The 25,926-nt window shown below is 35.7% G+C and overlaps 1 protein-coding gene across 5 annotated transcripts in view; it reads left to right on the plus strand.

Annotated features, from left to right (window-relative positions):
- Positions 1–25,926, plus strand: part of MARCHF1 (membrane associated ring-CH-type finger 1) — a 250,242-nt gene that overhangs the window by 88,960 nt on the left and 135,356 nt on the right. For 3 of the 5 annotated variants that reach the window (XM_074822903.1, XM_074822906.1, XM_074822907.1), the window contains exon 1: positions 16,444–16,856. The exons of 1 other annotated variant lie outside the window; for it this stretch is intronic. Coding sequence is in view for 2 of the 4 variants with exons in the window: in XM_074822907.1 (XP_074679008.1) it covers positions 16,758–16,856 (99 nt within the window). In the remaining 2 variants the exon portion in view is untranslated. Of the gene's footprint in view, positions 1–16,230; positions 16,374–16,443; positions 16,857–25,926 lie in introns of those variants that run through there. One more of the 5 variants, XM_074822905.1, reaches the window with a different exon arrangement.

Here is a 25,926-nt window from a genome sequence, read left to right on the forward strand (position 1 = left end):
ACCTATATACTTTCAACTCTCACCTGGAATGCTTAGGGTGCTGAGGGCTAACTCTAGCAGTTTTTGGAATAAGCACCACTGAAAGTTTAAGCTACAATGACATGAATCCTTATCTGTCCGTGTGCTCTATCTCAATATAAAGATCTGATTTCATTGCAACTTGGACAAGATCGTGTAGACTGACTTTACAGACCATGGAGAGACAAACACATGCGTATACACAGTTTCAGATAGTTAAGGATTAGAAGTAGCACACTGTACTTGTGGGTGGTGCCTAGTGTCTTCTGACCAGATGAACTGGACTCCAGGAGTAGCTAGATGGCACAAATGCATCATTGTATAAATTTGGAAGGTACTATTCCCAGAATGTTTTGCAGCATTCATTCAAGAATTCCTGCTAAAGTGAAAACTTCCACTGATAAACTCTTTTGTGTAAAATGTCTAGAAAGTTAATTCCTGAGGGTAAGTTAGCACTAACTGGTGTTAATTTCACTGAGTATGGAATTTGTCCAGACATCTGGCTTAATAGAGGAGAGTAGCTGCTTTGGAGTGTAGACTCCACACACTTTAAGTGGCTAAGGTTAGATGGTGTATACACCTTTCCACTCTTTCCCCAGTGTATATCAGTCGAAGAAAGAGGATTGCAACCACTTCCATTTTGAAGTGAACTTGGCTTCCATTTTCAAATGATCTGTTGAAATGGTGACAGTAGTGGACATGCTAAAGTAGTAGGTTAAATTATCTGTAATGACTCAGTTTGGCTTAATTGACATTAGAGGGCAGGAAGATCCTGAAATGATCCTTACAGCCTCAGTTTCCTAGATGCTCCCATCACGAGTGTATCATGGTTTCACCAGATATGAGTGCCTGGCTTCCATCTACTTGAACACCCCTGAGAAGAAAGAATAGCTGAGTCTTCTCTGATATGGAGAAGGAGCACAGCTGTGGCACTTGAAGGTTAGAGCTTAAGGGATGCTGTAAAGTGCCTCTGCCCTCATGTATACTGACTTGGCAATGGAAGTATGTGTGTTCTACTGGAACTGTTTTTGTGTAAGATGCTATAATGCAGGCATTTCCTGAGAGGTGACAATATGTAACTGGATTGGTCACAAAGAAAAGCTGAGGTTCAGTCCTTAAGACAACAGTAATAAAAGTAAAAGCAAATTTTTCTGACCCTAGACTAACCGAGATTTTTGTTTTGGAAGAGATTGTGTGTATTTTCTTTTAAATTATGTTTTTGACATTTTTCTTCTTAAGCAAATCACACTCTGTTTAAAGGGAGCTAAATAGACAAAATAGCGAAGACCTATGCATAAGCAGAATTGTAATGAGAGAAACAGATATAAAAGGAAGCCATTATTTTTATTTTCCTGGAAGATTTCTCTAATTTGCAATTTTTTTTTAATAGTCCACATAAAGCAATTTTTCAAAGCTGTCACCATGAGTAATAATTTTGTTATATCTGAGATATCAATTTAAGTACAGCTGTAATAATACTAATATTATTATAAAATGGAATGATGCTGTGTTAAACATCTTGAAGCAGGCAGATGTGAACCTGTCTGGAGAGATGTATTTATAACCAGTAATAATTAACAATTATTTTATTAGCTCTTAGAAATCCCATCTGAGACCAAAATTGGGATTTTTGCTAATGTATCCTAGAAACTCTTCTTTCAACAAAATGTCTAGTTGTCTTCTGATTCTTAATGTCATTGTGGCCTTAACTACAACCTGCAACTGAATGCTCTAATTTTATGCTTTGAGAATTCCAGCCTTTTAGAATTTATGAATTTTCTACCTTACAATTTCATTTAATAGGCACTTGCTTTCTGTCCTGACAAAGCTCTTCATCTACTTTTTCTATGTATCTTTCATTGCTTTATTCATTTTTGTTCCTTGTCATTCATCTCCTCCAATTAAACGATCTGTCCTTTTCATCTGTGTTTCTGCAGATAGAAATTTTGTAGATTCCATACTGTTTAAGAGAATGTAATGGGATGGGAGTGTCACAGTGAATATTTATGACCTTTTGGCAACTGTCTTTGTGAAACTGTGACAATTTCCTCAAAAAACGGAGAGAGCAAGTACATGAATAGTTTTGGGGGTGTTTTCTCATGTTTTTTTAGCATAATTTTTGCCCATTCATCCTCCTGCGTCTCCTGTTGGTTATACAAAGCTTTGATCTGCTCCTATTAAGTTGTACCTATAATATGCTTACTTCGTTTAAGTTAGAATGAGTCTTAGCAATAGTCTCTTTTGTTTGTTGCAATAAAAATACCCCAATACCCATACTTAGATGTTTTCACTATTAATTGTGATCTCTGAATGGAAGAAAAGATGGTATTTGCAGACATAAGTTGAGCACTGTTATTACTGCAAGAAGTGGGAGGTGAGAAGGATGATAAAGATTCTTTGAAATCAGCGAATTTGTTCTCCTTTTGTCGTTTTTAACAAAACATATCTGTTTTTGTTGATATTGCCTAAAAGTTCTAATTTTAATAAGACCAGGTTTTTAATTTGCCAGATATGACATGCATATAAAGAAATATCCTTTTCCTGTAGGAGTGCCTACAGTCTAAATATACAAAAACACATGGGTTGAAAATAAGATTTTACAGTTGTAGCATTTTCTTTAAACATAGCTTATTTCCTTTGTCCTTTATCCCTTGTGTTGAAAGAATGCTTCTTAAAAAGCATCTTATAAGGAAAGTTGTAAAGAAGTGTTAGTTCACTGCAAAAAAATAGTGAATATTGATTAAATGGAGAAATCACAACAATCACAACAGACAGCATACGAAGGCAGACACTCATACATGTGTCATACTCTAGTCATCTGTTGTGTTGAGTAAACTGGGCTGTGTAATTCAAAGGAGGGCCCTACTCGGCTTTTTGTTTCTCGTGTAGCACCAGGGACGCATGCTCAGGGGACAGTGGTCAATGTCAATACTTTTCTAAAGCAAACAGTTCTAAAAATTGCAACTGTAGGGCGCTTGATCTAAAACCAGATTTGTACATGCTATTAATTGGATCCAGGAGTGGACTTCACAGCATGCAACAGAAAGGGAAAATTTTCTCTTTGCGTCATGAATGTAATGAAACTGTTGACCCAATGCCACTAATAGCTGTGGCTTAGTTGACACAATCTTGTAGCTTTTTTAAGCTAGTAGGACAGCAACATCTCAGGGCTGTGAAAAGTATTTCATTCTTAGCTGGGTAATAGGAGAGAACAAAGCTGCTTCATTCATTGCTTTGTGTCTTGTAGACACCAGATTTTTAGTCTTTCTGGTAAATGCATGTTACTGTATTGTTATTATAGGTCTTATTCTCTGTTGTGTCAATTCAGTTTTTCTTCATATCAGTGAGGGAAAATCATCTAACAAGGAGTCATCTTTTAACTGCATTTTCTATCTGAAATGGGAATTTCCGTGGGATAAGAGAGCTATAGGTTTTCAGTTAAGTTGGTTTAAGTTTATTGCGTGTGCTGGAGAAAGCCAGTGGGATAAGACTTAGGTGATAAAATATCTTGTCAGGCAGCTGAGGAATGTTGGAGGAGGCGAACAAGAGCCAACTAGGAGGAAGTTCTGCAATCTATTTATGAGATACGATGTTATTTTAAGGTAAATGCACCTTAAAATATTAAAATCTACAAAGTCTTTATCAGTGGGTGATATTAGAAAAAGTGGTAATCAGAATAAGATGTGCCTCATTAGTTTTTGTGAATATTTAAAGGTGCAGGCTTTGTTCAAGGTGCTTTGAGACTAATCTTTCTGGGAAACACAGAAATGTTATGTGTGCATCCTTTCCTGAAGAATTAACAATACTTCCCCCAGCTAATGTTTGGCTGAAATGCCGATTTTGATAACCTTAGCAAATGTTCAGATTCTGCTTCAAAATTATTATTTGTTTTTAGATTTCTTTTATTTTGACCTGAACTGAACTGGTCCATTGCTGCCATGAAACACGTTTGATATCTAATGTGTCTTTCTTATGGTAAAACCAAAAATTCACTGAATTCTGTTTGAAGAAAATCAAGGACAAATCAAGAAAATATTTCAAAGATATTCAGTATAGATTAAATCCATCAGTAAGTGAAAAGGATACAGTTTTCAAATACGATCCTAGTGAATTTTCCAAGGAATTTGGTGCCAAATCGCCTTTGAAATTTAGCAGGCACAAGCTTTTAACTTAATTAGACTCTTCAGGAAATCCAAAGCCTAATCCCCTTTTTAGACACCTAATAAGTAGTATCCAAAGTGGAGGATCTTTAGGTGCAGAATTCAGAAATACTCTTTTAAGAAAGGGCTGTTTTTATTGTTTGTGAGCCCTTTTTTAACTTTGCAGCTAGCATTTGTTCCATTATTTTTGTGCGTTGAAGAAACAGGTTTTCCACACACATGAGCTGGAGTGTGTGTAATGTGGTCTGGTATCTGCATATAGTGTCTGCTTTGAGATGGATGTCACCCTTGTGAGTACCTTAATTATAATGAAGATATAGTCACTGCTTGCAATATTTATTACTAGAAGATGTCTGTAAACTTATGCTGTAAATGATCTTGAAATTTGCAGATTTTCCTAGTTTCCCATTGAGAAAAGTTTCTTCTGGGGAGAAAAAAAGGTTTGACTCGGAATTCAAATACAAACGCTAACTTCCTGTTATATCATTTTCAATCCATGTATTCATTCACCCAGTGGGAACATGCTTTTAAGGGTGGTACTTTGCAGCGTAAGAAGCATGTGATGCTTGTGCCAAGGCTGAGATTTTGCTCATGTCTTCATGTTCAGAAGTGGATACATGGGAGTGATTTCACATCTTGGAGGTGTTACAGTGTAATCCTGACTTTCAGAGCTTGGGTATTCATGTTGGTCAGAGAATGAGGAAGAAGGATGTACAATCTGAACTAGCATGCACGAGTGATTAGCATACTTTGCAGTCCTACAATAAAATAAGCTAATACTCTCTGATTAGCATGTGAAGATGCAATAAGCCTCTTAAATGTCCAGTTTCCAAGTTGCTGTTTAGCCCTGATATTATGATGAGAATCTCATGAGCTATTCAAAAGCAATATTATTTTCATAAAGCTGAGCTTTATAAAGGTAGGGTTTCTTTTGCAGAATATAAGTGGTGCATGAACTGTTGGTAGTGTTTGGAAGTCACTCTTATGCTACATTTTGAAGAACTATGAAATTCAGGCTTCTGTGTAAATAAATATATATACAGAATATATGTGTTCTGTATATGTTGTCGTCTTATGCTGAGTTCTGAACAGGGATGAATTTTACCCTGTAGTGAACACACCTGAAGAAAACAGTTGTAACAGTTAAGTGTTTTCTGTCCTTTTCTAGCTACTGAGTATATACTGATCAGAAGCTTTAAAGGTTTATGTAATTGTTATTTCACACCCCAGATTCCTAGAAAATCTTAGAACTGTTCTGCTGTAAAAATGTATGCGATAATTGCTGGTTTGATAAGATACTCAACAATGTATAATAAACTTTTTATCAGTATGTGATGTGAAGAAACTGGTTAACTTTATGGCACAAGGAGGGTAGGTAGTAAATCTTACTTCAGTCCTGAGAATGAATTTATTAGCTGTTTTTAAGCAGGAGATTGACAAATCTGACCATTAATTTAGGCTCTTAATAACCTCTTCTGACTTTCTTAAAAAAATGCAGTTGTTCACTGAGAAAAACAAGAAAAAACCTATTTGTATCTGAAAATATTCTTAGGAATGATGACTTCAGAAAGTGTACTGGAGAGCAGTTGCAACTTTTCTACTGATTATTTCTGATTGATATGGGCAAATGATGAAAACTTGTGCTCACCAAAGGTGAAATAGCTCTGTGGAGAAGCTTGGCACTCTGAAGTGCTCAGTGGAACTTAACGGAACTGTAATTAGTATTGGGTCTTCTCAGGTTGGATTTTCTTCCAGTGCTTAAGCATTGGTGCGATTACATAGCAAAGAGCTTTTCATAGTATCCTCACATTGCACAGGAATTCACTATAAAACTTACTACATTTATGTGGTACTGAAGATAATTCAGTTCTTTGTTGAAGCTTGAAAAACAGATAAATGTAATAGCACATTATGTTTAATCTTATCTTCCAAAGCAAAACATGCAAGCAGAGGTAAAATAAAAGTATAATCAGATTAATCTTGCAATGTTTAGAAAGCTGGTAATGGTAACACAAAGAAATATATGACTTAAATCTGTGGTAGAGTTGTGTTAATTGGGAATGAATATTTAAAGTACATAATCTGCAGAAATCCATAGAATTGCAATGATTTGCCTGGGTGTTTATTTTGAAAGATGTTTTTCCTTTGGGAAATTATTTTATCATCATCCTTCTCCTGCCTGCCCCCCATCTGAATTACTACTGTTAGACACCTAATTCCATGGAAAAGTAACAAACAAAACAAACCCCTGCAAAACTCTTGATTTCTTCATCAATAAGTACCATGTAAACACCTGAGTAATTCTTATTTCAGTACTCCTCTTCAAAAAACGTTCATGGGTTTGATAGTAACCACTGGATCCTTCAGAACAGGAGCTTGAGGGATTTGTTTTCTGAATCTGCGTCCACTACAATTTAAAATGAGTGCTATATTGTGATAGTAAACTCAAAGTTAGTATGGCAATGCCCATCTAAGTCTAATAACTAATTACAGAATTAGGTAAGTGTCATAACAAATTATATTTGGTTAGAAATTAATATCTTTGCAATAGTTATGTGGCTCTGCTTTTGGTATACTTTCACAGCTTTTAGGTGAAATTATAAACTTAATCTTATATTTTTTGTCTTGTACTGTAATAACACTTTGAAGTTCTCTTTATGTGGAGAAAATAAAGAAGGATGAAGAAAGGCTTGTGTATGTGTAGGCGAATGTTGTATCACACATTTTTAAACTGAATTATCTTTGTTTAATCAGAAATGTAGTCCATGTTTAAGAACCAACCTTTTCTGACTTCATTAAGCTTCTCAGGCATGTAGAGTTTCAGCCAGGGAATGTGCTTTGTTTTGAACTCAGTCAGCAACCCCTATAAAAATGTTTAATTAACTTTTTGCCAATGTCAATATAGTACTATTATACTCAGAAGGCTGGATGAGCCCCCTCTGGTGGCTCATTTACATTGAAGTTCTGTTCTTTCCTTTCCTTAAGTATCTGTTTACTAAAGCAACCAAGGCTGCTGACCCTAGGTATCAGTAAGGCATCAGTTCCTTGTGGGCTTATATTTTAATTGAAAAACATCAACAATTTTCTTACAGAATGAAACACCAGCATTTAAATTCACAGGAGTTTCAATTTGTTAGCAAAATAAATAAAGAGGTACTGGGTAACAAAAGTAAGCAAATAAAACTGAATTACTTGCTCTAGTCTAAATCACACATTAGATAGGTGGCAGTAATTGAGGAGTGGCATCCACTCTTAAACTTAGGAAATATTTGGATATTAAAGAAAATTATTCAGGAATGTGAAGTCTGTTCTTTTAAATTGGTTTAATCCTTTAGCTGAACTACAACTTGAGTTAAAATAATTCTTGATATCAGAGTTCATTTAAGCTATTTCATAACATTAAAGAGAAGCATAATGCATCTCACATATAGTCTTAATATTGTCTTAAGTCACATATTGTCTTAAGATTATGGAGCCAGGAGACTTTATGGGTCAAAACCACCAGCAAGTTTAAAGTGAATTTGCCACCTCTGTAATGTTAGTTTCCACAGATCCTTTCAAATTACGTGCTCTTGTTATTTAATGGGATCCTTATCATACTGGTAATGAACCATCCTCTCTCTGAAGCAGTGGGAGAAGTTTCAAAGCCAAACAAACAACATGCAGACTGGACATGAGGTTAAAAATTTGGTTCAATATAGAAGATACCTTTTATTAAGGTATTTTCAATAAAGCTGATTACAGAATAGAATATTAAAAAAGTAAAGAAATTATAGTTCCTGGAATATGAATATTTAGCCAAAGACAAAATCCTGCCCAGGTTTTTCTGAAAGAAAGGAGAAGGAAGGGATCACAACAGATGAGAATAGGAGGGAAACTGCATTATTTTAAACTTATAAAATAGAGATGTAAAATATAGGGAAAAATACCGTATAATCAACAATAGACACCTGTAGAAAGTTGAGAAGAAATATAAAAAGTGTTTTGAATGAATATTCATTTGCATTTTTTAATTAATATCTTGCATTTTTTCATGTCCCTTAAACATTCTAGCAGCTGAGATTCACAAAGCAAATAATGATTAGCAAGCATGGAAAATCTCTAAAAGTAGACTTTCAATATTCACACAAATGGACCTGGTTGTAAGATTTTATTTCTGATCACAAACTGTGCATCTGTCTTCATTCTTTGTCAAATAATGATTGAGAGCATGGTTCATAGTATAATCTCCAATATACTGTGCACCTGAATAACTGCATTAAAACCAACCAACCAAACCAACAAACTCGGTCTGGCAGTCTAATTATATGTAGCCAGTAACAGAAGCAGGTGGGTTAGCAAACAATAATTTCCTGTTGTGCAGTTTTTTTAGAACAGTTTCCTACCATGTCCAAGTTCAGCATCTCCTTGATGTTGGTGATCAGAACTTTGAGAAGTGGCAAGTCTAATTTTTGAGGAAATTACTGGTGTAGTTTGTTCAGGACTAAGAAGAATTGGAAATAACTTGCTTGGTGCACCCTAGGACTATGTTTTCATTTTTGCAGCTGATGATAATTAGCATTTTCCAGTCATCCTTTGATTAAGAAATATGCTGATCCTTCTTATCAGTCTGTGCTCCTGGCTGCTATCCAAATTCTTTTTCCTGTTCTACCAGTGCTGTAACTGTGTTGCTTGTGCTACTGAACTTCATCCTGTTTCTAATGCTCTCATCTAGAAGATTGTCCAGGTATTCCTGCTTTGTGCCCTCCTCTGTGTTGACTGATAGCTTTGAATCTTGGCTAAGAACTTGAGTCCATTCTTACCGAATAATGCTGGAACTCTTTTAAGATTGTTGTATTCAGGTTTGTAGCATTTAACCTAAAACTAAGCAGGTGGATTCCACTGCTTGCCACATTTTGATGTTTCTGTTGTAAAGACTGTTAACAACCTTCTGTTAGAGAGCTGTTAAAATACCTTTTACATGGATGTCATTAAGAAGTAGGAAATAATAATGGGAAAAATAAAGGGAAATAAAACTTTAGGTGGCAATGTATTTATTTACCCTCTACCCTTTAACTTTAGTAAGTAATTTTTTTCTGTAGTAAACATAACCAAATAACTCAATAGCTGTTTCCTGAACAACTGGACTTGTATTTGTGCTTTGAAGTAGAACATGGATAACAGCATTTTAATTTTGTGTTTTTATGCTGGTGGACATGTACAGCTAGACAGCATGGCATGCAGATTACTTCCACCGGTACAAAACCAGCAACATCATTTCAGACAGTGTAATTTTATGAAATGATACCACCTTTATATTGCTGAAGGTCAGCAGTGTTTGTAAGCAGTGATGGTTGAGAGGTTGGTGTGCATCATGAAGGTAGAACTACCTGAACTGGGGAGGTGATAGGACCTCTTAGCACTTGTGGGCATAGACATAAGGTAGGTACTGCAAAATTGAATAAACATGGTACAATCCCCGTCTTGTGTAGTGAGTGGCTAAGTGTCACTGCATTATAAATAGCAGTTTCTTGAGTGGATGCTTTAACTGCATAATTTTATTTCTTTTGTAGTGTAAATTGGTTAAATACATAGTGTGCCCATTCTATGTAAAAGTTTGTCATTGACTTTCTGTTTGTTTTTATAAGAAGTAGCTACATTTAAACAAAAATTCCAAATTATCACTCTAATTTGTGAGACAAACGGGCTGTTCAAGCTACTGGCAGTTTGTAGAACTTTGCAAGTCTTTCTTTGTACCTTATTTCACGGGGACACTGTAGCATGATAAGTGAAGAGTACGCTTGGTTTAATTTAGATAAACAGTGCAAACACTGTATTGAAAGTATCCATGAAGGTTTTTGTGTTTAACAGTGGAAACCAGAAGTTGTTTTTAATTCTGCTATCTAGGAGATAATTACTGTAATTTGGTTTAGCAGCCAGCGGCTACATTTTATCCAATTTACCACTGTTCATATCTCACTTTCATCAAATCTGTTTCAGCTAGGTAAACTTTTATTTGATGTACTGGACATACTTTAATTCAGTCTCAGCTATTAGTTTTCAACTTTTTAACTTGCTTTTTGACTTGTAGCCTTCCATGACCTGGGTTTTTAGGTGTTCTAAAACTGCTTAGGCAGTATATCTGCACAACTATGCAAGTGGCAAATAGGTTCTTCCATGTTTGCACTGACTTCTATTTTAGCCTCTCCATGGAGAAGACCTGTGCTTAGTAATGCTGTTGAAGAAATGATGTGTAATAGTGTGCAGTGTCCTGTGAATGGCAATATAGAAAAAAATATACAAAGACATTAACTTGAAATTTTTAGTTGATTACTTCTTTAATACCTTTAATACACCTATATTCTTATTACATTATGTGGTATTTCTCAACACTCCAGTCAATTATGAAGCTAAAAGTGGGCAATGGGGAAACCTGCCAAAATCCCCCTGAGGATCTAATAACATGATGGCTACATTCAAGTCTATATAAATTCCATATAGCATTTAAAAAGTGACTTCTAATATGACATCTCACATCCATTTGTTTTAATTTGTGAAGAAGGCAAATTCTATTCACCTTTTTTAAACAACTTCTAAATTTTGCTTTTGATGAGGACTTACTTGCACAAGACTTCTGCCTAAAACTCTTTTGTTCCTCGGGCTTCTCCATTTGGAGGCAGCCCACAGTCCAGAACAGTATTTAAGACATACTGGCCCAGATAGCAGAGCGCAACATGTTTTCCTATTCAGAGGAAAAGATATCTGGAAACTGGTCCATGCTGCTTTGAAATATTTGTATTTGGCTAAAGATATCTTTCATATTTGCTGTAATTCCATGACTAACTTTGTACTGCAGTAGGTTTAAACTTTTTTTTTTTTTTTAAACTGTGAGGGATGGGAGAAGATCTGAAGGAATTTTTCATTTATCTAAAAATTTCATTTGGTTCTAGTGTCATGTAGTTCAAGGATGCTGTGAAGCCCAAGGGATTGGTTTACATCAGTCGTGTTTGGTCTGCATTAGACAACTGCTAGCTGCATTTTTAATTGAGGTGTTAGAAGCTTCTGCTAGTTGAAGTGACTGTACTTCATCCGACTTGATCATTGTCTAGTACTGGTATCCACTTCCACAGCTGCTGTAGTGATCAGACTTGCTTCTCTGTACCTAAGATGTACTTAAGAATATAAGACAGGCTGAAAGTCACAACAGGTAGCTTCCATTAAATTTGCTAATATCAGTGAGATCTGTGTTTTCTTTTTTTTTCCTCTCAAAACTGTATGTAAGAGAGTAACTGCTACTTTAAGGGAAAGAAAACCACATTAGTACTTTGTGAGTGAAAGTGGGTTCCTGTCCAACTTTTACTTCTTAGTATAATATACTAAATTTTATACTGATTGTCTGTGTGGAGATTGCTTTAATCTGAAATATCTGCAGAAAAGGGAAAAATTGCATTTAAAGGGTGTTATTAGAAGTTTTTATATATATATATTTGTGTGCCTGTATGTGTAAATGAATAAAGGCCTCTGAATACGTGCTGGTATGTGCTGATACAGTTTTGATAGCCTGACAAAAAACTTTCATTTAAAATTGTAATCAGGATTCTTTTCTACAGAACTTACTCATAAATTCTTTTGAAATCTGCCTCCTGACCATACCCCTTACTATTATTATTATTGTTGTTGTTGTTTGCAGTTGTTACATGCTTTACCCTTCGGTAATTTTGTCATCAGTGCAGATCAGAGGTGAGAGGCTCAATTGCTTTGATGTACTTGTTAATATCAGTGGGAAATGGAGTGGATCCTTTGCAGTAATTTTGGGTTACAGATGACTTTGTACTTTATACAGGGATATATCCAGGACTGCAGTGCGTTTGAATGAAGTAATGGAATATTATTGGGTTCAAACTCTTCATAAAACCACGTTGTTTTGTTGTCTTCTCAAATAAAATTGTGATGAGAACAGATGAGGTGGTAGAGTAATACTTCCTTTCATCAATTTCTTATTAAGGAAATGAAGGTAATAAATGCTGAAGATAATATATTAAAGTGACTAGGACACTGAAGGTGTAGAGTAGAGGCAAGGTAAGATGTTTGTAGTATATAGAAAACATGTTAATAGGTCTGAAAACATTTATGAGGGTGTAAAATCTCCCCAGTTAGATAGTAAAGGGAACGTAATACATACAGTGTATGTAACTTTTCTGTATTATTTTTGAGGACAGTGAAACTTATTCCTAGATCTCAGGACTATAGGCTATCGGTCTGTACCTTTTTGTACATTGTGCATTCATAGCCAATGTATCTTTCTGACAAATAATGTGGACTCCAAACTACCAACTTCTAAGTGTTTTATGTCCACTTTTATTTTGAAATTCAATATAGCTTTTGATTTAAAGATCATATAATGGCTACAGTACATCTTATTTAAAGAGGATTTTATGCTGAGTAAAAAAGAATTAGAATTACCTGTTCCTGATAAAAGAAAGTGCTATTTATGCAGGGAAGCTTATTATTATGCTTTCTTTAATTCAAGAATCTTGCAAAAATTTGGGATTCAGTAGGTGACGGCATCAAGGCAGAGTGATTATATATAGGCTGCCAGTAAACTGGCAATACGCTAGTACAGTGTTTCCTTGTAACTGTGTTACAAAAGGGGTTGTTTTGCTGTTTTTCATTCTCTCAACGCTTACATCGCCACGGTCAGACCATTAACCATTAGTTGATCAGATTCTCTTCTTCAATGCAGTAGGCTTTTGTAAACAGCTATGGTGAGAAGATAATGTGCTCCTCATTAAATTAAAACAAAAATGTTGTGTGTGTATGTAGGGTTAGAATTCTGATCCCTTTTAATTGTCTTATTCTTATGGAAATGCTTCCAGGGATGGTTTTCAAAGCAAATGTACGTGTCCTGAGTGTGAGAGAGGACATAGTACCCTCAGAGCCAGGGGTGGAGGGAATAGATGAAGAGGTTGCATGTGTTGCAGGCTAGAGCAGAAACACACATTGTAGTCCACAGCTAGGGAGCAGATCTGCATTGTGAAACACCAGGAAAATGGTTCCTTTTGTCTTGATTTCCTTCATGGTCACCTGACTGGTACTGTTCATAAAGTGTGTACCAATTACTAAAAATTAGCTTGGATCCCTTGACTTTTCTGAACTGGGATTAGTAGGGTTTCAAACTGTAAGCAAAAAGGGGAGTACATCTCTCTTCTGTAGTTACTTGCTTCAAGAACTGCACATTATATTTCTGTAACTTAAATCAGTTACTGATGGCCCACCCAACACATATCTCTCTTCTCTGACACATCATTTTCATCCGCTCCAGGTCAGCAATTCTCTTCTGTTACTGTCATCCCCTCGAGGCTGAAACCTCATCTAGCTGCTTTGCACAGCAGCTCCATACTTCACCAAGCAGCTGTCACGCTGTCCTTCTGGTGAAGCATGGCACCAAATGATGACTTTTTGGGTGGTATGTTTTCCCAAATTAGCGTTGTTTAAGTAGAATGTCACAGGCTGATCTCCATGGGGAATGGATGGAAGTTACCATATTTTTAACAAAGGTGTGTGTGTATGTGTATATATATGTATATAAAATCACTTTATTTACAACTTTGAAGTACTTTGGGACTCTGGGAGTTAAAACACATTGTAAATTGAAATCAGTAGTTTTGTTGTTTCTGCAAGGTGTGCTCTGATGTTGTACTGTTGTTTCTGAGATCATAGATGTATTAACACCTATGCAAAAGCTTTATGCTTTATAATTTTATATAGTAAAGTTAAAAAAGCTGAGGGAACACTAAACTCAAGTGTGGGACACAAAAACAATCCTAATCCCACCTCTGCCACTGACTTTTATGCTCTGCTTTTGGATAGGTCCCTTATCTTTGTGGAGAGCGTGATGCTCTCCATATTTCTATGTGTAGCGATATGAGGCTTGATTGTTTTGTGACTTGATTTAGCACTTGGACTGGGAAGAACCATGTTCAGCATATGTACAGTGAGGGCAATTGCATGTTAATATGCAGTCTCCACCTGGTGAAGAAATGTAATTAGTGAAACAGTGAAGCAGAATGCAAGCATGGATTTACTTGATGGTAAAGTATACCCCTTGATTTGGACTAGGGGTTTTTTTGTTACATGCTTTTTAATAGCATAGGTTCACTGTGGTGGAAAAAAGGGTCACAAGACTTCATAATTTTAAAAAGAACTAAGCATATCTCACTCTTTAAGGTCCTTATTCTGGCTAACTCAAACAGACATGGAGGAGATTAAAGAGATTACTGGTTAACCTAGAGATCTCTGATTTGAATCTCAAGTTCAGATTATTTAAAATGCAGAATTATTGGCACAGTATCAAAAGGCAGGTTGACTTTTTAAAATTTAACTGAACGTGGAAACACACACGACAGGAATGCTCCATTTTAATATCTCAAAACCACTAGTTTTCTATCAGTGCTTTTATCGAAGAGGTAAGTGATTATCATGACAAAGCAGAGCCAGGTTTAGGGATTCTTAGTCTGGTTGTTCCTCTGTGGACGGAAATGAGTTTGTACCTTTAAAACTTTCTGTTAAACTAATAAGGAATTTCCTTATACATTATAGTATTGTTTAAGATTAACAGTTAAACTTTGCCAGTCTGGTATATGACGTTTCTTGTCTTTGAATACTGCTAGAATAAACTTTTGTATTACAGCTGTTTTGGTAAGTGGGAGCTTGTCTTTTTTTCCTGATTTATGTTCAAAATTCAGAAAAATCTCCCTGTGTACATTGGAAGCTTTTAAAATATACAAACTAATTTGGAAATATTAAAGATGGAATAAGCATGTAAAATATAACTAAAAATGCATAAATGAACTGTGTAAATAGCAGTAGACTTCATTTTATTCTTTGTAAATCTATTTCATGACTATGGATATATATGTATATATATGGAAATATAGGTAATAAATATATAGATATAAAAATGTGCACACATTTGTCTTGCAGCAGCTGTAAAGTCCTAGTACAGATTACGATTCTTAATGCATTTGATAAACCCTTGTATTAGTGTGTCGATATACCTTAGTTTAAACGAGTGACGTAAAACTGGAATGGCAGCGTGAACCAGATCCCAATTTATCTCTGGCTAGTCTCTTGTAAGCTCTGTTAACTCAGACTGAAGAACAGTAAGTAGTGGAGTAGTGAATCAACATATTTTAAATCCTCCCCACATGGCTTTGTAAGAAAATCCAGGCTGTATATAATGCCATTATTTCTTGTTAGAATTCCAACTGCAACTGTATACAGCTAGAAATAAAGTTGATTTATTTCAAGGCCTGGGTATTTTTTTTTTTTTTAAGTGTCAACATACTAAAACACTGTTAGTGTTTGCTCTGCTTTTGGGGTTTTTTTCTGCTTTCATTCCTGTATTATTTATACAATGCTAACAATTTGGCTTATGATTTAATGATTTCTTTACTATTTTTAATCAAAATCAGTTTTGCTTGCATTCTTAATATTTATCAAGAATAATAAAATTTTTAAAGGAGTATAAGTGTTAAGAGTTTCCTTTCTTCATAACCATTTTTGTAGTACAGCACCTGGGACATTCTTCTATTGTTTTGCATTTTAGGGGGAGGGGAGATGGTGAAACAGTTTTCCTGGGTATTTTGCTTCTTGTAACTGAGAGAACAGAAGCTGTTAGGTGGGAGAAGCTCGTGTAAATGAGAGAGTGCGTGTGACTACTGTAAAGACACGTGTGTGTGTGCCTTTGGCTTGTCCTGCTGAGCTTGCTTCTGGTGATGTCTTGGGAAAAGACGAGCACAGCAAAGGGTTAACTTTTTACTATCAACCTCAGAAAGGCACATTTGCAATCCCTCCCAGTCTTGTCTTCCTTTTTACACCTCATTCGCTCACCGCTGCTCTTCACTTCAAGGCAGATCCTTTGACCTAAGCAGATTATTGTAGACGCATGAAGGACACAGCAAGCTATCCGTGCTTTTAAAGGAGGAGATTTTGGCTCCAAAATAGAACACTAAGCTTTTCAGCCTTATGCTGCTTTACCTAGTCAGCACGAGGCGGTGTCTCCGGGTGCTTAGTGGACTCCTGTGGAATCAGATGGGAAACAAAAGCAGAAGTGGCAGCCGCTGCAAATGTGGGAGCCTGTGCCATTAGAGGGAAGCGATTGTTAATAAGGGCCTGCGAGACCCGGGTTTCCTTGGTTTCCATGACAGTTATTAGGTAACACAGAAATTGAATTGTCTCCCACAATGCTCTTGGGGGGCAGGGGGGCAAGGGGGTGCTCCAGCGACACAGCAAAGGAGTTATGACTTGCAGCAACTCATCACTCTAAGCATGTGAAACTCTCTGGATTATTGTGCCTTACTTCTTTGTTTGCCGTTTCTTGCTTGTGTTTGCAATTTGCTCTGCTTCACTTTTTTTTTTTTTTTTTTAATGGAAGACCCTGGCATATGGTACATGGTTTCTCAAATAATATTTTCCCCTTTTTATTTAGAGCTGAGCTTGGCAAAGCAAGGATATGAACAATTATACAGGTGGGCTACTCGGGGGGAGTGAAGATATAAGGCATCCAAACAGGTATTGGCAACCTGCAGCACTGTAAAAATGCCCCTCCAACAGATTTCTGTAGTTCCAGCGCGGGAGACTGCCAGCAATGGGAGAAGTTCAATGGGCAGAAACAAAGAGAAGAGCAAGGAAGTCGAGGTAAGAGGAAGGTTTCAATGTGCTCCGGTAGGATGAGTCTGCCTTCGGTAGCCAGTGGGTTTGGCTGATCAGCAGGATGCGGTGTGCTGTAGCGTTGCACAGTACACATGGGTGCAGCATGCTTTAGCACACTGAAGCAAGCTCCTGTGATAACATCTCAGCATTACAGAAGAAAGGAGCGTATTTGGAAAAAAAAAATTATGAAGGAAGTTGCAAACTGCATTAGGGGGTTTTAATATTTGTATTTAAATGCATGGGGTGTGCTAATACTGACAGTCATTGTTCCTCATAAGCTGTCAAGTAGCAGGGTTTTTTTATAATAGGTTGGATGTAAAAGTAGTGTTAATAAGATTCCTATCTCCATTTAAAAACAACAAAAATACCATGCTAAAGTCTTTCTGTGTGTGTTACTCATAGCAAATGTAGGCATGAGCTCTGTAACTTATTCTTTATTATTTAAAAGGCATTGGTGTTTAGTTCTTTATCCTTTGACTGATTTTCTTTGATTCATAAACATACAAAAGTGTTGTTCCATCAGTAAATATCGTATCCTCTTGTTTTCCAGTTAAGAAGAAACTGTAGGTTTATATTATATTAATAGTTAGAACAAAAAGTACAGAAAATCTGCAGTTTTAATAGTATTTTTACCTGTAGGAATCTCTTTTGCTATGTATAGGTTAAACATGTATTGTGCAAGACTGAAAAAAAGAAAGACATAATTTTCCATGACAAAGCATAAGTAGTTGGTTTATAGATGTAGCAGTAAATGTACATAACAGACATCTGCTTTTTACAGACATGTTTCTTGTCTCTGTGTTTTTCTGTTCCATCCTGCTATATGGAAAAAAGGAACTATTGGGAAAACAAACATGATGTCTTTTATCTAAGAGATTGTGTGACAAACTTCCTCCCTGAAAGAAGTAGTGTTTTAACTTTCTTTTTGTGGCTCTTGTGACGTAGTTTTCAGGAAATTGTTAAGTTCAACAGATGATTGATACTCATAACGTGTCTGTGTGATTGTGGAAAAATAGTGGTAAGCTTGCAGGCTTTTTTTTTTTTTTTTTTTTTTTAAGATACCTTTTTTGCTCAATATTTAGCTTTTACAAGTTCACTGAATGTGATTATTCTGGTTTTTGTTTGAGCACCTATGTATAAGCAGTGTCCTTCCCTGGAAGTAGTCTCCAGTTGCCTACTGGTAGCACTGTTGTCAGAGTTCATAATGTCTAGAGATCTGTGTTTTGAAATGGAAAACTTTTGCTGTGGTTTGTTTTTATTCTTCCATTGATTGGTTAAAGATGAAGGTTCAGGTGGAAACTGTATTAGGACTGAAGATGTGAAAAACAGAAGTATGTAAAGTTATCCAGCTTAAAATTGCTCTCTGCCATTCTTGCTTCAATTTGATCATTAGAGTTAACTAGAGAATACATGCAGCATTCACGCAGGGGTCAGATAAGTGTGATTAGTTAATTTAGGGGGGTGGGGGAAGCGTGGAGCTTCTGAATCATAAAAATTGTCTCGTGCTTTTCTAGGGTTTTTCGTGTGAGGGCTGGGTTGCATCATTTCAGCAAGACTCCAGTATCTCAGAAAACAAAGTATTTTCTTGAAAGTTGTGGAAGTCATATATCGTAAAAGAACAAAATGGCTGGAATAATGAAGTTCCTGAAAGTTGTCTTCTAAAAAAAATATTAAAAAACCAAAACAACCGACTCCACAAAACTCCCACCAAATGTAAAGTACATGCTGCTCATTCAAATGTATTTGCTTAACTGCTCTCTGCTGGGCGGAGCCTAATCATCCTGCTAGAATATCTGCTCACCCCTTAAGGCTTATGGCTGTGATTTATACAGCATAAAAACTCCCTAGTGCTGTTGCTAGAGATTGTAGATCAACTGGTGAAGACTGGTGTTTTTCACATAATATCTACAGTTTATTTAAATTATGATGATGTTCAAGTTTGTTTTGTAGATGTGATTTGGGAGAAGTGAACCAGCCTTTTTATTGTCCAGACAGATTGCTCGGACTTATGTAGATGGTCTTGTATCTCTGCAACTCCTACACAGCATGGTCCTCACAAAGAAAACTTCCTTGCTTGTACTCAGTTGTTTCTGTCTGTGTTGGTGAGGCTCTTTTGAGTTCATGGTATCCGCTAATACTGTTTCTGTGAGTACCTGTTTCCTCTGCCTTTCCATTAACAGGCATTTTGAGGTGAAGCTAAACACGGTACTTAAATGGGCTTCCTAGAGCAGTGAGAGCACCAAGCTGGTTCAGGAAGACATGAAAAAATGAAATGTCTGAAAGATCTTCCAATTGCTAGGAGAAAAATTGTTAGGATTATATGCTGAATTCTGTTATTGCTAGAGAATTTTATATGATGTCCTTACAACAGCATTAAAATTTATGAAGAAGAGTTCTGTCTAATTGCAGAGCTCACGGCAACAAACTATTTCCAAGTTCACACTGAATGATGTAAATCTGGCTCACTTAAGAACCTCAGTTGCATATGACTCATGATGCAACTCATTCCATAATGCTTTTCTGCAATTACAGATGCTCAGAGACATGCTTTATCTGAAAATTTTAATATGCGTCTATGCACACTTACAGATGATTGCCAAGTATTGGTCTATTTTTAGAATGCTATGAAGTGCAATATTAATTATGAGCCACAAGTGCCCTTAATGGATATCTGACCAATATTAGGAATTGAGGTATGACACAATGGCTAGAGGGAGCTTTTTAAGGCGGTCTTCCGATGTAGCATCCTTTGCAGGATCAAAAACTTTAGTGCAGGCTATTTCTGTAATTTTTTTTTGTTGATTTGGCTCAGTAATTATCAGAAGTTGCAGCTAACAATGGATTTTGCATCAAATTTAACTGTAGAGCTTCTCTAAGTGTAGTGTAAAGACGAGGTAGTTTTCTTCCATTTCTGAAGCAATGAAAATGTTTAGGTGTTGTATAACCTGTTGCAGCAGCTCTGCACTACATTTCCACAATTCAGGTATAATCTTCTGCTAGTTTGTTGCACTGATTTTAGGAAGGCTTAACAGTCATTAATGCTACTTCATTTTGCCCAAAACATTTAAGTGAAGAAGCTGACTTTCTTATTCTTTTAGTAGAGCTGTTGGAAACAATTGTTGCAGAAACAAAGATCAAAGTATAGAGTATAGGGTGCATTCACAACATGATGTGGACTTTTTTGATATTCATAGTTAATTCAGCTTTCTTCAATATTTGAGAAAAATCATAAGTTTGCAGTGAAACGTGTAATTGTGTTTATGTGATAGAGAAAAACACTTGGGTGTCTGTTTTCAGAATAGTTTGTTAATAGAACCATTGTTCAAAGTCAATTAAGTCAGTAACCTAAAAATCAAATTATGTCATCAGGACTCCAAATATGTTAAGTTTTTGAAAACATAGACTGCAGTGCCTTGAGACCAGTGCCATATTAATATATGTTCCCCATTTTATATGTAGATAATATTTATACAGTTATGCTGGGCTTCCGGTTGATCTTCTCTACTGTGATAAAAAAGGCTAAAGAAATGTATATGATTCCTGAAGAATACGGTTGCTGAAATGCATGTTCTGGCTGCTGGTAATTTTATTATTTATTTGTAAACATACAGTGTGAAATTCGTAAAGTAGTCTCTGTTTACATTGTCTTGTGTATAGGGCATAGATTATTATTCTAAAATGTGTTAAGTACAGAAAGAAATTTTCATACAGTACAGAAAATTGAACAGGGCAACTGAGTGAAGCTTATCAAAAATACTAACTCTAACCTAGAGTTCACAAGGGCCACAGAATAAACTGCCATGACTACCGTGGAATAACAATCTTGAATGTTGTATGCTCAGATTGGTTAGGAGCAAGTTTATAAAAACCAACAATGAAAGTCATGGAATGGCAGAGAAGACACTTCTTGCTACCAAACTAAATTTATAGACACTATACCTTTTCAGCTTAACCATTATTTTTCAAAATGTGGTACTGGAAAATTTACATGCTGTTTTTAAAAGGATTAGCATAGCGAGCTCTTGTCCATTAGAAGGAAAAATTAAGTCTGTTTATCTGAGTGTAATCATTTCAGAGTACAAGATATCTTAGTAAAGAAGACAGTGACAGATAGGAGTCAATCTTGATTTGGTTACCTTGCAAGAATTTTCATTAAAAGTAAAGAATAAAAAGGCCCTCAGAACTGTAATATGGCTTTTGGACACATTCATATGGTAGTGTGATTTGCTTGTTATAGTGATGAGTCTTATGCCCGTTGACCCAAAACCAAACCAAATATCCTGAAGATGTTAAAAATGTGATATTCTCTAGTTACTATTAACAAGTAATGAATTAGCTATGTTATTGTTGCTTTAGTTTTAGTTTTGATGCTTTGCTCATAACTTACTGGTAAATTGTTTTCTACTTATGCCTACTACTCTTCTAAAGCCTTAATATATCTTGTTGCGCTGGCAGAGGTGATGATGGATATTTGTTTCCTTCACAGAACTGCATAGAATGTAATAAGATGCAAGGAGGAATTTTATTTTTGTCCAACGTATACAAAATAAGTGCTGCTACATTTTTGAATCTACCTGCTTAAATGTCTTTCTCTTTCCCCATCAGATCCTCACCCCAATGTTTATTGTACTTTGGCATGAAATTTAGTTCTGCATACTGCACAGTTCAGTGCTGTGAAAGAAACATTGGACCTCTGTCTGTTCATCACCAGTGTTTTCATGTTCTGCCATCTCAAAGGCAGCAAGACATCTGCAACTTTTGAGGCTTTAAATGTTATCAGGGAAATACTTTGACATTTATGAAAAGAGAATGATGGATTAAACTTGAACTTGGTGGTTTTGCTGTACAGTTTGTACCTTTAAAAATAATTTTAATGTGTTGCTTGAAATTATGTATGCCCATTTGCTGTGAAGAACATGCATTTTTTTGTAAGTAGATCTTCTCTTCTAGTCAGAATTGAGATTGAAACTTAATGGTTATTTCAAATGCCACATTAGAGTAGCTGCTAACATTTATTTTAAATGCCAGACTAGAGTTACTGCTAACATTTACCTTAAAGCTTGTAAATAGTTTAGGAGACATTGACATGCTTTTTAAGGGAGGAGGCAGTTGCTGAATGTTATTGATGGGAAAGAATTTTACCTATATCTGTGTTATCTCACTTGTTGCTTGCTTAACTTTGAATAGATGTAATAATAGATGAAATGCTTTTAAAGGCATATACTTTCTTGTGTGTTACAAAGAAAGTAGTGCTTATACATTTCTATTAAATTATTTTCATGGCAGTTAAGTAAATACAGAGATATTTGATACTTGAAATTTGATTACTTGTCTGTAATGAAGAGAAAAGGTTAAGGTTTTACATGTCTGTATGTTTTATTGCCTTACAACCTTAGGTCAAGCAATGTATTGCATTTTTTTTTAGATGGGAAGGCACAATATTTAGTGTAGTTAAATTTGTTAGTGGCTTGAATCACTTTCTCAAAAGGTGAAATTAAAGTAACTCCTGATATATGAAAATGTCACTTATACCAGTGCTAATAAAATAACACATATCTCTTTGGATGGCTTGAGGCATGTGATGCAAAGAATGAAAAACTTAGAATTCCAGGAAATTGATGAAATAATTCTTCAGCCAGATAGCAGATGTTTGTGGATTTGTTGCTCATTATCTTAAATTCTTTTCTTAAAGTTTCTTAGGTATAATTTAGCAGATAAATAGATATGGTCATTTATTACCTAACATACAGGTGGAATTTTTTTTTGCAGGAAGTGTAAGAATGTTTGTTTATGAGTATAGCTGCCCAAACAGAGTCATGTAATTGCAGTCTTTTTTTGAGGTATAATTTTTTATTCGACAAGAGATGTGGGGCTGAGAGAATGGGGAGGAGGAGCTCTAGCATATGAATCAGATTGCTGATGTACTTTGACATATATTGCTTTTCCTTCATAGTTTGTCTTAATGATAAGCTCATATTCGACACGATGTTGCATACAACATATGACAAAATCTCTAATCCTGTATGTTGTCAATATTGTATGGTATTTCTCAAAAGACATGGGAGATTTTTCTTCTTTTCTTGACATGACCATGGTTTGGACTTCTATGCTGTGTTTGCATGGAAATCCACCGGTATTTGCAGTTATAGGACTTACTGCTTCCTGGTGAAGCTTTTCTGCAATTTTGTGGTGATAGATTGCTGTTGTGTTTAATGGTTGAAGTGCTTCCAAAGTATAGCTCTAAGTGATTAGTTTTCTTTAAGATGCTTTAGAAAGTTAAGTTCTTTATCAGTAAGTCTTCTGACTCCTGTTTGGGAACTGTTATTATTTTGGTATGCCATGTGATTCTTATGACAGGAGATTTCATGACAGTGAGAAAAGGGGGAAGTGTTACCTAAAATACAGGCTAGATTTGTTCTAATAATTTTGGATCCTTGTTCCTTTTTCATATTCCTGTGAATAAAAAACATTACTCTGGTACCAGTAAGAAAATAAAAGATTGCTTGCTGTGCTTTTATTAGCATGCTTTAGGATAATACCAGTTCTTTACAAGCTGCTTTTCCTGATAAGATTATGTAAAGGCTACTGGCTGCATAGTATGATTGTCGGGCTTTTTATGAAAAGAAGATGGTAAAAGCATATTTCACCAGCTTGTGTTGCTGTGTATTGACTACGTGTCAAATACTAGTATTGATTTTAAAATGGGACTTTTCACTGATAAAGGATTTGAAGCTTAAGATTCCATATCTCAGTAGACTTCTCTATGTTTCTAGCCAATGCTTACAGCCTGCTGGCACATGTCTTCTGATGCTGCTGAAGTTTGACTACAAGTATCATGAAGAAAGCTTTTATAATTCCTTTTATATCTGAAATTCCCAGTTCCAATAAATTGAAGGTTTGGGCTTTTCTTCTCCTACTCTAAAATGGTTCTGAGTTTAAAATATTAGGCTTCAGATTTCATTTCATTTGGATTTCCTTCTGATGTTAGTCTGAGATTTTACAGAGGAAACAATGCCATATTAAAAAGTTATTGTAAATTTTTCCTGCTAATTTTTTTTTTTAAACAAATGCAAAACCCCAACAAACCAAAACCACACACACACAAAAATTTCATCTTTTTTAATTAGTGGTTGTTTGTCTTGTCTTCAGCAATAACATTCCGTGGCTTACTTAGTTTCATGACTTACTTAGATCCTGAATTAGATTCAAGAAGTGGCTGTAATTGAGAGAGTTTCCAGAATGTGTTGTGTGCATAAACCTGGTGGCTGAATGGGGCTGATCTGCAGCTGGAAACAATTCAGGAAGCTGAAAAACTGATTATTTACTCTAGGTGCCTTTCACGCTCACTTCAATTATGAACAGTGCTCTGTGAACCGTTCTGTCTGTTGCAGATGCTTTTCTTCTGGGGGATGACATATTGCAAATACAGTTCAAATGAAAGTTATCTAAGGCAGAAGTTTGTCATCAGCAAAGCCTGTGTTCCAAGACTCATTTTAGAGAAGTACTCTCAAATCTAGACAGCATTTTAAAAAGCAGCTTCCATAGTCACATATACCCCACCAAATCTTGTTCTGATTAAAGACAACTCTCAGGCATTGAAATCTGGTTGATTGCAACTATTCAATTAATTAAGGAACAACATCATAGAGACCCAAATTGCTTGCCAGCTTTGCAAAACTTGTGATGCTAGCCCTACAGGTGTATCTAGCTTTGTTGGAATCTAGGTCTCCAAACAAGAAAATTTTAAAGGACAAAAGCCTGTGTATTTGGGTACATAATTAGTCCACACATCGAATTGTATAAAATTATTATTTACAGTAATATTTAATTCTTCTTCATAACAATGAACCAAGTAACACTGAATTTGACCTGATTTTTTTTTTTTTTTTTTTAAATCAGTCAGAGCAGACTTTCCCAGCTTTGGAGGTCTTTCTCAAAGACACTTCATTGTTATTGTGAAAGTGAAGCTATTTTCTGTATAGGATAGACAACACTTTCAGCTCATATCATCAGCTTTGGAAAGGGAAGGGTGCCTGACTTCAGTGAATTGTTATAAACATATTAGAAATAAAATTCTAGTTTACACATGTACACACTTCAGAAACTACTGAAATGACATGAAACTTCTCATTTTTTGAAAAATGAGGCGGATATTGTAGATCTGCCCAATTCTGTACCTGCTCACAGCTCAGTGCCTCGTTTCAGCACAACGGACAGCACCCAGGGCCGGCCTCTGCCCCCCGCTTTCCGGCTCCTTCAAAGGCTCTTCTGGAAACAATCTCTGTAAAACACACACGTTTCTTAGCTCCTATTTAATATGTTCTTTTGTAAGTTTATTATTTTGAGGTTTTCGTCCTTGAATTTTGTATTATTTTCATAAAAAGAGAAAAAGCAAGATTTTGTATTGGGGAGTGGAATTTGACCGTGACTTTTGATGGGAATGCAAGCATCAGCTATTTCATGTTCTAGGGTGGGATGATTTAACTTGAATAAGAAGATAGAGGATGGTTCTCTGTCTACTTTGAAGTATTAGTAGATCTCTCAACTCTTCTCCTAGGCTTTGAGTACACAAGAGTTGTGACTTCATTTCCCCATCAGCACCATCTTCTTAAATTGTGGCAGCAGGAATGGTATGCAGGCAATGGAGGCATTTCCTTGTTCAGAATATGTTTCTTAATTGTATTGATACTGTGGAATGAAACTTTTCAGTCATCAACATGAAGTCTGTACTTCATTTAGCTCACTTATTAGCCAAATTTGCCCAACTGTGTAGTCATAGGATTATGTGAATATACAAGGATGGGACTATTTTAGTAGCAATAATAAGAAAACTGCCTCTTGGAGCAAGTAGATGAATTGTCTGGATCCACTAACATGTGATCCAAAGAAAATTCTTTTTAGTTTACTCGCTGGATATATTTGAGATTACAGCTGTATTTTACAGCACTGTCATGCTGAAACAGTTTAAAGTACTTATGGTAATATGTCATTAATTTTAAAGTGTTTTATTAGAGAGATTTGCTGTCTAGTGGCAGCCCAGGTAAAAAAACCCATA

Source organism: Strix aluco, chromosome 4 (genome assembly GCF_031877795.1).
Source record: "Strix aluco isolate bStrAlu1 chromosome 4, bStrAlu1.hap1, whole genome shotgun sequence".
In the NCBI taxonomy this organism is placed as follows: domain Eukaryota; kingdom Metazoa; phylum Chordata; class Aves; order Strigiformes; family Strigidae; genus Strix; species Strix aluco.